This window comes from Oncorhynchus masou, chromosome 21 (genome assembly GCF_036934945.1).
Source record: "Oncorhynchus masou masou isolate Uvic2021 chromosome 21, UVic_Omas_1.1, whole genome shotgun sequence".
Classification (NCBI taxonomy): Eukaryota; Metazoa; Chordata; class Actinopteri; order Salmoniformes; family Salmonidae; genus Oncorhynchus; species Oncorhynchus masou.
Window position 1 is genome coordinate 51,576,866 of NC_088232.1, and position 12,161 is coordinate 51,589,026.

A 12,161-nucleotide genomic window follows, 5' to 3' on the forward strand; every position below is an offset into this window, starting at 1 on the left:
AATTTTTTACCTATTTAACTGTAAGGTCTACCTTCGCCTGTTGTATTCAGCACATGTAACAAATACGATTTGATTTGATTAGACCGGTGGAAATCTGTCCTTTGGTCTGATGAGTCCAAATGTGAGATTTTTGGTTTCAACTGCTGTGTCTTTGTGAGACACAGAGTAGGCGAACAGATGATCTCTGCATGTGTGGTTCCCACCATGAAGCATGGACGAGGAGGTGTGGGGGTGCTTTGTTGGTGACATTGTCAGGGATTTATTTAGAATTCATCGCACACTTAACCAGCATGGCTACCACAGCATTCTGCAGTGGTTTGCGCTTAGTGGGACTATCATTTGTTTTTCAACAGGACAATAACCCAACACACCTCCAGCCTGTGTAAGGGCTATTTGACCAAGAAGGAGAGTGACGGAGTGCTGCATCAGATGACCTGACGTCAACCTAATTGAGATGGTTTGGGATGAGTTGGACCGCAGAGTGAAGGAAAAGCAGCCAACAAGTGATCAGCATATGTGAGGACTCATTCAAGACTGTTGGAAAAGCATTCCAATTGAAGCTGGTTGAGAGAATGCCAAGAGTGTGCAAAGCTGTCATCAAGGCAAAGCGTGGCTACTTTGAAGAATCTAAATTCTAAAATATATTTTGATTTGTTTTGCACTTTTTTCATTACTACATGATTCCATGTGTGTTATTTCCTAGTTTGATGTCTTCACTGTTATTCTACAATTTAGAAAATAGTAAAATAATAGAAAAACCCTTGAATGAGTAGGTGTGTCCAAACTTTTGACTGGTGACATATTTACAAGTATCTTCACATAGGTATGTTTTTATTAGATAAAAACACAAACTGTTTGTTCTTAACATTAGAAAAAGGGCTTTCTTAAAATCACTGTGTTGATGTTAATGCCTGATCTCGACGGGTAAATGATTCCAGTCAGTAGGGCCTTTGTACTGTCTCTGAAAGATCATTCTCCAACCTCATGACGATGTTGTACAGTATGTAGCGCTGTCTGTTTTTCAGGGTATGCAGGGCGTTATTGTGTAAATGAGAATTGGAATGTAGAAAGGGTTCTACATGGAACCAAACATTTTCTACCTGAAACTATAAAGGGTTCTCCTATGGGAACAGCAGAATAACTAGCAGAATAAAGATTTTTTTTTTGTAAGAGTGTAGTGAAGATGAGGTTAACTCACATTGCCTACCTTGTGAGTGGGAGGGGACTGGGAAAGGGTGGGGTCAAAAAAGGAAAGAAGTGGAAAGAAATTAGTCGAAGGTGTCGGGAGGTTGATGTCTCCGAGTAGGGTCAGAGGTCAGCCATGGTCGGGGAATGAGCTATGCAGTATGTCCAACTAATCAAATACAATTGTTCAGACTAGCAGACCCCTTAAAAATGAGATGATCCTACCCCATTATCCATTTCCCTGCACATGATAGGAGGACGTCTGCACTCTTTAAATGTCCTTTATACCAAATAATGTCTGTACCAAGTGCGTAGGTATTAAAGTTATAATTCTGGGGGAGATGGAGAGCCACACACTCAAAAAAGAGGAATACATTGAAAACCAAGGCCTACATGCTGTATAAAATGTAATTACTTCAACAATTTATTTATATTATAGGCTACGTGGATGTAACCTCACAGAGCATTGTTGTGAAGCACTGGCCTCAGTTCTTAGCTCAAATTCCTCATGCCTGAGAAAGCTGGACTTGGGTGTGAATGACCTGCAGGATTCAGGAGTGAAGCAGCTCTCTGCCGGACTGGGAAATCCAACCTGCAAACTACAGACACTAAGGTCAGTATTACTGGCATTGTTGAAGAGCAGAACCTTGTTGAATTCCTTAATTTATAAGATTTATTTGAAAGCTTTTGAAGTAAATATATATTCAGTGAGTTCTGGTTTTACACTGTGCAAATACAGGTGAATTTTGATTCAATTTGTTTTGTCCAACTTGTTTTTTTTTAGGTTGAATAGATGTAAACTCACAGAAAGCTGTTGTGAAAAGTTGGCCTCAGTTCTCATCTCAAACTCAAACCTGAGAGAGCTGGACCTGAGTGACAATGACCTGCAGGATTCAGGAGTGGAGCTGCTGTCTGCTGGACTGGGGAGTCTGCAATGTACACTGGAGACACTGAGGTGAATTATTTAGCAACTTGACTTTACAACCATATTTACTTTGGCCCTCATTTATTAAATGAACGTGACTGATCATAAAATGGACATTTATCAATATCAACGTGGTCATATGGTGTGTTTGAATTAATCAAATCAAATCAAATTTTATTTGTCACATACACATGGTTAGCAGATGTTAATGCGAGTGTAGCGAAATGCTTGTGCTTCTAGTTCCGACAATGCAGTAATAACCAACAAGTAATCTAACTAACAATTCCTGATCTACTGTCTTATACACAGTGTAAGGGGATAAAGAATATGTACATAAAGATATATGAATGAGTGATGGCACAGAGCAGCATAGGCAAGATACAGTAGATGGTATCGAGTACAGTATATACATATGAGATGAGTATGTAAACAAAGTGGCATAGTTAAAGTGGCTAGTGATACATGTATTACATAAGGATGCAGTCGATGATATAGAGTACAGTATATACGTATGCATATGAGATGAATAATGTAGGGTAAGTAACATTTATATAAGGTAGCATTGTTTAAAGTGTCTGCTCTGAGATGTGCGTACAGTCAGTTTTACTGGTGAACAAGCGAACGTCTGTACATGATATATCTTCTCTGCTCTACTGTTCATACAACAGTGGATTCTTCTACCCAAATATGGTGATGTTGGGCATGTCATTGTGTTAATTTCAGGTTGCATGTACGTGAACGTTCAGGTCAGATGTATGAAGTGAATTCATGTATGATCAAATCAGAGGGCTTGAATTGACTTTGAAAAACACTTTTTATTTATTAGATATTTTGCAGGATGAAATCTCTCATGCACCATCTCATTTTCAAGAGTCCAAATGGAAACAACAAAACAATACTTAGTAACAAGAACAATATGGCAACTACTGTCTAATAATATTAACCATTAAATAATAAATATGGCTGCTACTGTCTAATAATATTAACCATTAAATAATAAATATGGCAACTACTGTCTAATAATATTAACCATTAAATAATAAATATGGCTGCTACTGTCTAATAAAAATAACTATTAAATAATATGGCAACTACTGTCTAATAATATTAACCATTAAATAATAAATATGGCTGCTACTGTCTAATAATATTAACCATTAAATAATAAATATGGCAACTACTGTCTAATAATATTAACCATTAAATAATAAATATGGCTGCTACTGTCTAATAAAAATAACTATTAAATAATATGGCAACTACTGTCTAATAATATTAACCATTAAATAATAAATATGGCTGCTACTGTCTAATAATATTAACCATTAAATAATAAATATGGCAACTACTGTCTAATAATATTAACCATTAAATAATAAATATGGCTGCTACTGTCTAATAAAAATAACTATTAAATAATATGGCAACTACTGTCTAATAATATTAACCATTAAATAATAAATATGGCTGCTACTGTCTAATAATATTAACCATTAAATAATAAATATGGCAACTACTGTCTAATAATATTAACCATTAAATAATAAATATGGCTGCTACTGTCTAATAAAAATAACTATTAAATAATATGGCAACTACTGTCTAATAATATTAACCATTAAATAATAAATATGGCTGCTACTGTCTAATAATATTAACCATTAAATAATAAATATGGCAACTACTGTCTAATAATATTAACCATTAAATAATATATATGGCTGCTACTGTCTAATAAAAATAACTATTAAATAATATGGAAACTACTGTCTAATAATATTAACCATTAAATAATAAATATGGCTGCTACTGTCTAATAAAAATAACCATTAAATAATAAATATGGCTGCTACTGTCTAATAATATTAACCATTAAATAATAAATATGGCTGCTACTGTCTAATAATATTAACCATTAAATAATAAATATGGCTGCTACTGTCTAATAAAAATAACTATTAAATAATATGGAAACTACTGTCTAATAATATAAAACCATTTAATAATAATTATATTGCAACTGTCAAATATATCGTCCTGAATATGAAACCATTTTTTTTAGAAAGCAAATATCTCTGTAAATAGTTGTCACGGTGTGGGTGTAGCTGGTGCAATGAAAGTCAGGCTCAGGAGGGCAGAGATGAGTGGACAAGGCAACTTTACTGAGGCAACATCATAAGAATAGAACGCAACCGCGTCTCAAAAACAAATGCCATCAGAATAGGTGAGGCAGAACTAAGTACAAAATAACAAGGTACAAAGTACAGGCTGTCAAAAAGCACGGGTGTAAAATAGAACCTGGCGCAAACCAGCCGGAAGAGTGCCAACCTGACAATAAACAATTACACACACAGACATGGGGGGAACAGAGGGTTAAATACACTGCATGTAATGAGGGAATGAATACCAGGTATGTGGGAAAACAAGACAAAACAAATGGAAAATTAAAGGTGGATCGGCGATGGCTAGAAGACCGGTGACGTCGACCGCCGAACGCCGCCCGAACAAGGAGAGGGAATGACTTTGGCGGAAGTCGTGACAATAGTTCCCTCCTGATAACCCTAATGTTAGTGGCTGCCCCCCAATATATTACATTAGCCACTAAGACTTTTTTTTTTTTTTTTTTTTTAGGCTGGACCGATGTAACATCACAAAGAAAAACTTGGAAAAATGTTCCTCAACTCTCAGCTCAAACTCATCACACCTGAGAGAACTGGACCTCAGTTACAGTCAGCCAGGAGACCCAGCAGATCTAGGAGACCCAGGAGTAGAGCTGCTCACTGCTGCCCTGGAGGATCCTCAATATCATCTCAAAACAGTCAGGTAAAACAGTTCTGCTTTTTTAATCTGTCAAATGTATATAACTGTACAATCAATATACAATAAGGTTTTCAGAGTCACTTCATGTCCTTGTGCTTTTCTTGCAGTGGCCACGGTGAAGAGTTTTTGCTGTTTCAGAGATGTAAGTTATTTGCTGTTAAATCAAGCTTTTATATCTTGAATAGGGCATGTTACTAAGTATCCAAACAGTATGAAAAAACAGCACACTGGTGAAGGCGGACGGCCAACCATGACTTCATTCCATTAGTCATTTTTCACTGCAGTGTATGAAGGAACAACACATTTCTTTCATGTAGTTTTTATTTATATTTTTACGGATGAAGTCGGTTGTCCGTCTTCACTAATATTTAGAAGATTGTTCTGGATACTTACAGCGCATTGCATAATGACTTTTCCATACTCTGTTCTTCCTTGATTAGCCGCATGTGAGCTAACACTGGACCCGAACACAACATACAGACATCTCTCTCTGTCTGAGGACAACAGAAAGGTGACATGGGAGATAGAAGAGCAGTTGTATCCTGATCACCCAGACAGATTTCTGGACTGGACACAGGTGCTTTGTAGAGAAGGTCTGACTGGGCGCTGCTACTGGGAGGCAGAGTGGAGCGGGGATGTGGTTGATATAGCAGTAACGTATAAAGAAATCAGCAGGAAAGGAACGGGGAAAGACTGTGGGTTTGGATTTAATGACAAGTCCTGGAGAATGTTGTGCTCTGATCAGAAGTACACTGCCTTGTACAATAATAAGTGTACTTTCATACCGGTCCCCTGCTCCAACAGAGTAGGAGTGTATCTGGACTGGCTGGCTGGCACTCTGTCCTTCTACAGCATCTCCTCAGACACAGCAACTCTACTGCACACGTTCCAAGCCAGATTTACTAAGCCTCTTTACCCAGGGTTTAGGCTTTGGGTTGGTTCTTCAGTGACCCTGTGTCATGTAGACACCAAAGCCTTCAAAGAAACACAGTCATAAGTTTGTCATGATAATTGTGACGGCCACACATTTGATGTGTTCAGTGAAACATACCAATTAGTGGAAAAAAAATATCAGAATTTGGCTGCCTAACTAAACGCAGCCATTGAGCTGCACATTAAAAATCACTTTACTCATGCAGTTTAAAATTCACTCTGCATAACACAGCAAGCTTTAAAAGACGCATGGTTTTAAAATATCCCAAAAATATTTATTAAAAGAGAACTTGCCCAAGCCTCCCCATTTCTCCTTCACCCAAATCTAGATAGTTGATGTTCTGAAAGAGTTGCGAAATTTGGACCCCTACAAATCAGCGGGGCCAGACAATCTGGAACCTCTCTTTTTAAGATTATCTTCCGCAATTGTTGCAACCCCTATTACTAGCCTGTTCAACCTCTCTTTCGTATCCTCTGAGATCCCCAAAAATTGGAAAGCTGCCCCGGACATCCCCCTCTTCAGAGGGGGAGACGCTAGACCCAGACTGTTACAGACCTATACTATTTTTCCTGTAGTTTAATTTAGAAAAAATGTCATACTTTTTTTTTTTTTTTTACCCTCCATAAGTAAGCATTTACATTTTACTGTTGTTTTTTGGGCATGTGACATATAACATTTGATTTGATTTGAGGAGCAACATAGTGAGGAGAGATCATCATTCTGGTCCACGCTCATTTTTTCACTGCGTAATAAAATCAATTGCAGGCCATCTAAAAAATTTGTTCAGGTAAGAATCTATTTGAATGGCACATTTCACTATATGACATAATGTTTTTTGTCTTTTTTCATGTTTTTTTTTCTCCATTTTTAAGCCTTATTAAACGAAGAGCCGTTTGGGAGCCAAATGAACATGGCTCTTGTAGGTGAATGGAGCCAAATGAACATGGCTCTTGTAGGTGAATGGAGCCAAATGAACATGGCTCTTGTAGGTGAATGGAGCCAAATGAACATGGCTCTTGTAGGTGGATAGAGCCAAATGAACATGGCTCTTGTAGGTGAATGGAGCCAAATGAACATGGCTCTTGTAGGTGAATGGAGCCAAATGAACATGGCTCTTGTAGGTGAATGGAGCCAAATGATCCGGCTCACAGAAAAGACTCACGACAGAACAGAGCTCAAAGGGGCCAATGGCGTTTAAAAGGGCAATTACATACTTTGTAATAGAAACCATTTTTTTTCTCTTCTTTTTTTTTTCTTCGAGTGAATAATTATTATTTATATTTATAATGAAACAATAATTAATAATAGTAATATCAATCAGGATGTTGTTCCCAGTGGGGTAAATGCAGATGGAACAACGGCATGCTTCACCCTACGTGCATTTTAAGCCACTATGCTGCATCAGTTGGGCTACAGGTGATAATGCTTATTGCTAATAGCAACTCTGATAATAGACCAAGAGGCCATATGGTCCAATATGTAAACACAGTTTCAGCATCTTTAACCTGTCTCCTCCCCTTCATTTTTTACCAATATTTTTTTGGGGGGGCTCATTTCTGGAGATGGTAATTATATTTTCATTTGGTGTCGGCATCATTTCATTTTAATTCATTTTGGAGTAATATGACTTTTAAAAAAGTCACCAGAACTGAGCTTCTCGGTACTTCTTTCTAAAAATGATCCTGGGGACCTGAGCAAGAGGACTGGACTTAGTCAAACGCGCACTTTCCCTAAAAGCATGATGGTCACGACTTTCTGACATGAAAGGGCTAATTTGGCCCCAGACAATCGACCTGAGATCGACTTAAGATTCAGTCCCGGCATTTTTTATTTGATTTTAAACCCTGAGTTGGGGGCAAAGCATGTTGCTGGCTCACACCTAAGAACCAATTTGTTATGTAACTTGTGTCTAGGATTCCTGTTCCTCTCAGTGTGTCTTGGTACACAACACCGGTTTGAGTTTTCAGTTTAAGATCTAGATACTGTATTATAGACAATGTTCCAAACTGCAACAATGTGGGAGATTTGGGGTATTAAAGAAGTACAGAAAAAGGACCTAACAGCTTTTAGCAACCAGCAGAAAAACAATGCTTTGGGACAATGCTTTGGGACAATGCTTTGTGATTCGTTATACCACTTTTTATCTGACAACAACATTATCAACTACTTTACTCCTATACTTTTTTTGTAATGTTTAAGATTCTAAGGCCTGGCGCACCCACCATGGGGGACAGATTTAGAGTTCAGGCCTAAAACCAAGAGAGACGTCAGCCCTGATAGTGGCAGGACTAGTTGTGATGAACCCTGTGGCTTGGCTATTATCTGGTGTTTCTGTTTGTGACGTCAGCAAGTCTCTGGGGTATTGCCACAGATATGGTGTATGCACACGATAGTAGTGTTCACTTCAGCACCAATTGAATTATCTGTCTGAACTAGTGGTTTTGAGACTGAAAAGATAACCTTTGCATAACCCTCTTTTGACGAAACAAGTTGGTTCTCGTTTGTGTGTATTGGTACTTACTGTGTTTTGGGGGCATTGTCTGTCTGCCTGTCTGCTTGTCTGCCTGTCTTTGCCTGTCTGCCTGTCTGTATTGGGTACATTGGGTACAAAGCATTTTTGGTGCCAATACCTGTATGTTTGTCTTTGAAAGAAAAAGTATATCAATTCAAACGAGTATGTCGCAGACAATGTTATTGTTGAATCCAAGTTGAACCCATGGTGGGTGCGTGAGGCTTTAGAATCTTAAACATTACAAAAAAAGTATAGGAGTAAAGTAGCTGATAATGTTGTCAGATAAAAGTGGTGTTGAACCCAGGTGAACCCATGTTAAACCCATGTTAAACCCAAGTGAACCCAGGTGTCAAAGAGAGCACATGGTCAGGTGCATTCTGATGTCTTTATTGGGTAACTGGTGTCATCAATTTGATCCAGTCACAAAGCACCGTTTGTGAATTTTCAAGGAACATTTCCAACTCTTCCCCTGAGTCAAGTGGATTAACCCCAAACTTGATCCAAACTATTCCAGTACCACTCTCTGTTTAGACCATCGTCCTTGTCTTTCATTGTCGTATTTTCCCAGTTTTCATTCCTTATTCTTTCTTTCCTGTGCTTCTTTCCTACATTATCCCCACCATTCTTCCACTCTTGTATCCATCTCTTTGTCCCCCTGTGCGTGTGGAGTGCCGTGTAGCATTGGGAGCGGATCTGGATTCTGCTGCAGCTTTATGAGTGAAAGTGGATGAGGACATCAGACATGCGTCTATTAGTGGTGAGGACATCGGACTGACGTCTATTAGTGGTGAGGACATCGGACTGACGTCTATTAGTGGTGAGGACATCGGACTGACATCTATTAGTGGTGAGGACATCGGACTGACATCTATTAGTGGTGAGGACATCGGACTGACATCTATTAGTGGTTTTTATTTTATTTATTTTACCTTTATTTAACCAGGCAAGTCAGTTAAGAACACATTCTTATTTTCAATGACGGCCTGGGAACAGTGGGTTAACTGCCTGTTCAGGGGCAGAACGACAGATTTGTACCTTGTCAGCTCAGGGGTTTGAACTCACAACCTTCCGGTTACTAGTCCAACGCTCTAACCTGCCGCCCCATCTATTAGTGGCGAGGACATCGGACTGACGTCTATTAGTGGCGAGGACATCGGACTGACATCTATTAGTGGTGAGGACATCAGACATATCAATTAGTGGTGAGGACATCGGACTGACATCTATTAGTGGTGAGGACATCGGACTGACATCTATTAGTGGTGAGGACATCAGACATATCTATTAGTGGTGAGGACATCAGACATATCTATTAGTGGTGAGGACATCAGACATATCTATTAGTGGTGAGGACATCAGACATATCTATTAGTGGTGAGGACATCAGACATATCTATTAGTGGTGAGGACATCAGACATATCTATTAGTGGTGAGGACATCAGACATATCTATTAGTGGTGAGGACATCAGACATATCTATTAGTGGTGAGGACATCAGACATATCTATTAGTGGTGAGGACATCAGACATATCTATTAGTGGCGAGGACATCAGACATATCTATTAGTGGCGAGGACATCAGACATATCTATTAGTGGCGAGGACATCAGACATATCTATTAGTGGCGAGGACATCAGACATATCTATTAGTGGCGAGGACATCAGACATATCTATTAGTGGCGAGGACATCAGACATATCTATTAGTGGCGAGGACATCAGACATATCTATTAGTGGCGAGGACATCAGACATATCTATTAGTGGTGAGGACATCGGACTGACATCTATTAGTGGTGAGGACATCAGACATATCTATTAGTGGTGAGGACATCAGACATATCTATTAGTGGTGAGGACATCGGACTGACATCTATTAGTGGTGAGGACATCAGACATATCTATTAGTGGTGAGGACATCAGACATATCTATTAGTGGTGAGGACATCAGACATATCTATTAGTGGCGGGGACATCAGACATATCTATTAGTGGCGGGGACATCAGACATATCTATTAGTGGCGAGGACATCAGACATATCTATTAGTGGTGAGGACATCAGACATATCTATTAGTGGTGAGGACATCAGACATATCTATTAGTGGTGAGGACATCGGACTGACATCTATTAGTGGTGAGGACATCAGACATATCTATTAGTGGTGAGGACATCAGACATATCTATTAGTGGTGAGGACATCGGACTGACATCTATTAGTGGTGAGGACATCAGACATATCTATTAGTGGTGAGGACATCAGACATATCTATTAGTGGTGAGGACATCAGACATATCTATTAGTGGTGAGGACATCAGACATATCTATTAGTGGCGGGGACATCAGACATATCTATTAGTGGCGAGGACATCAGACATATCTATTAGTGGCGAGGACATCAGACATATCTATTAGTGGTGAGGACATCAGACATATCTATTAGTGATGGGGACATCAGACATATCTATTAGTGATGGGGACATCAGACATATCTATTAGTGGTGAGGACATCAGACATATCTATTAGTGGTGAGGACATCAGACATATCTATTAGTGATGGGGACATCAGACATATCTATTAGTGGTGAGGACATAAGACAATCAGAATGTAGACAGGATCAGGACAAAGAACCCATGTTAGCACCAGGTATAAACGGGGCTACTGAAGAGGAGTTTGAAATGATATTATAAGCGTTATGAATGATGTTGTTTTTCTCAATTGATTGTCTTTTTTGTTGTTGCTTGAAAGCGCTTTGAGATTATTCATGTAATGAAGAGCGTTATACAAGCTGAAGAAATAATAATATTAATAATGATTATTATTGTTGTTATTTTTATCATTGTTGTTATTATTTTTGTTTATGATTATTGTTATTATTAGTATTATTATTAGTATTGTTATTATTGATGTTGTTGTTGTTTATTATTATTATTATTATTATTATTATTATTAGCAGATTGGGGTGATGACAGTTGATATAAAGCTGAAACCAACTCTCACTTGACCCTTTTAAGCCACACCCATAGAATGTTAACACAAAGAATAAAAAGCATTCAAGGTCTCATTTTTCACAGTGATTTAACTGTCAGACATTTACATAATTACACTATAAAACCGCCAGGGTCTCGTGGAAAAAGACCATGGAGTGGAAAAGCAAGTGTCTGTCTGGCAGAGTTGATGATTATACATTGAGGGCTAAAATAGTCATATTAATACTATTGCGTAACAGAGTTTGACAGTCTTTGTGTCCTTACTGAAAGCCACCAGACCTCAACATGTTTAGATCTCTGCATGTCCTGTTATTCTCATTGAATAAACTTGTGAAGTTTGTAAGAACTTAGATGTGAGAAACATTTCAGTCAAAGGGTCAAGGGTTCTCCTCGCGAAATCTCCTCTCTCGTTGTTGTGTGTGTGTTGTATGTCGTTAGTAAGACTGGGTAGTAAGAATGTTCATTGTTTCACAAATGCAGACCTGGGTTCAGGTATCCTAGTGGTAAGTAAGTCGCTCTGGATAAGAGCGTCTGCCAAATGACTTAAATGTAAATGTAAGAGCGTTGGACTAGAAACCGAAAGGTTGCAAGGTCAAATCCCCGAGGTGAAAACTTCGAAGTCTGTTGTTCTACCCCTGAACAAGGCTGTTAACCCACTGTTCCTCGGACTCCATTGAAAATAAAAATTGTTCATAACTGATTGACCTAATAAAATAAAAACAGCATTCCATTGGCTCTGTTGCGCCAGGCTAGCCTCAGGATCCTTCCAAGTATTTGAAAGAAAACTACAAA

At 38.5% G+C, this 12,161-nt stretch overlaps 1 protein-coding gene across 3 annotated transcripts in view; it reads left to right on the forward strand.

Annotated features, from left to right (window-relative positions):
- LOC135508492 (NACHT, LRR and PYD domains-containing protein 3-like) overlaps positions 1-9,813 on the forward strand; it is a 37,506-nt gene extending 27,693 nt beyond the window's left edge. For all 3 annotated transcript variants that reach the window (XM_064928730.1, XM_064928732.1, XM_064928733.1), the window contains exons 8-12: positions 1,625-1,798; positions 1,970-2,140; positions 4,742-4,933; positions 5,038-5,072; positions 5,371-9,813. In XM_064928730.1, the coding sequence (XP_064784802.1) occupies positions 1,625-1,798; positions 1,970-2,140; positions 4,742-4,933; positions 5,038-5,072; positions 5,371-5,927 (1,129 nt within the window). In that variant the 3' untranslated portion in view covers positions 5,928-9,813. The remainder of the gene's footprint in view (positions 1-1,624; positions 1,799-1,969; positions 2,141-4,741; positions 4,934-5,037; positions 5,073-5,370) is intronic.
- Positions 9,814-12,161: the final 2,348 nt, after the last annotated feature.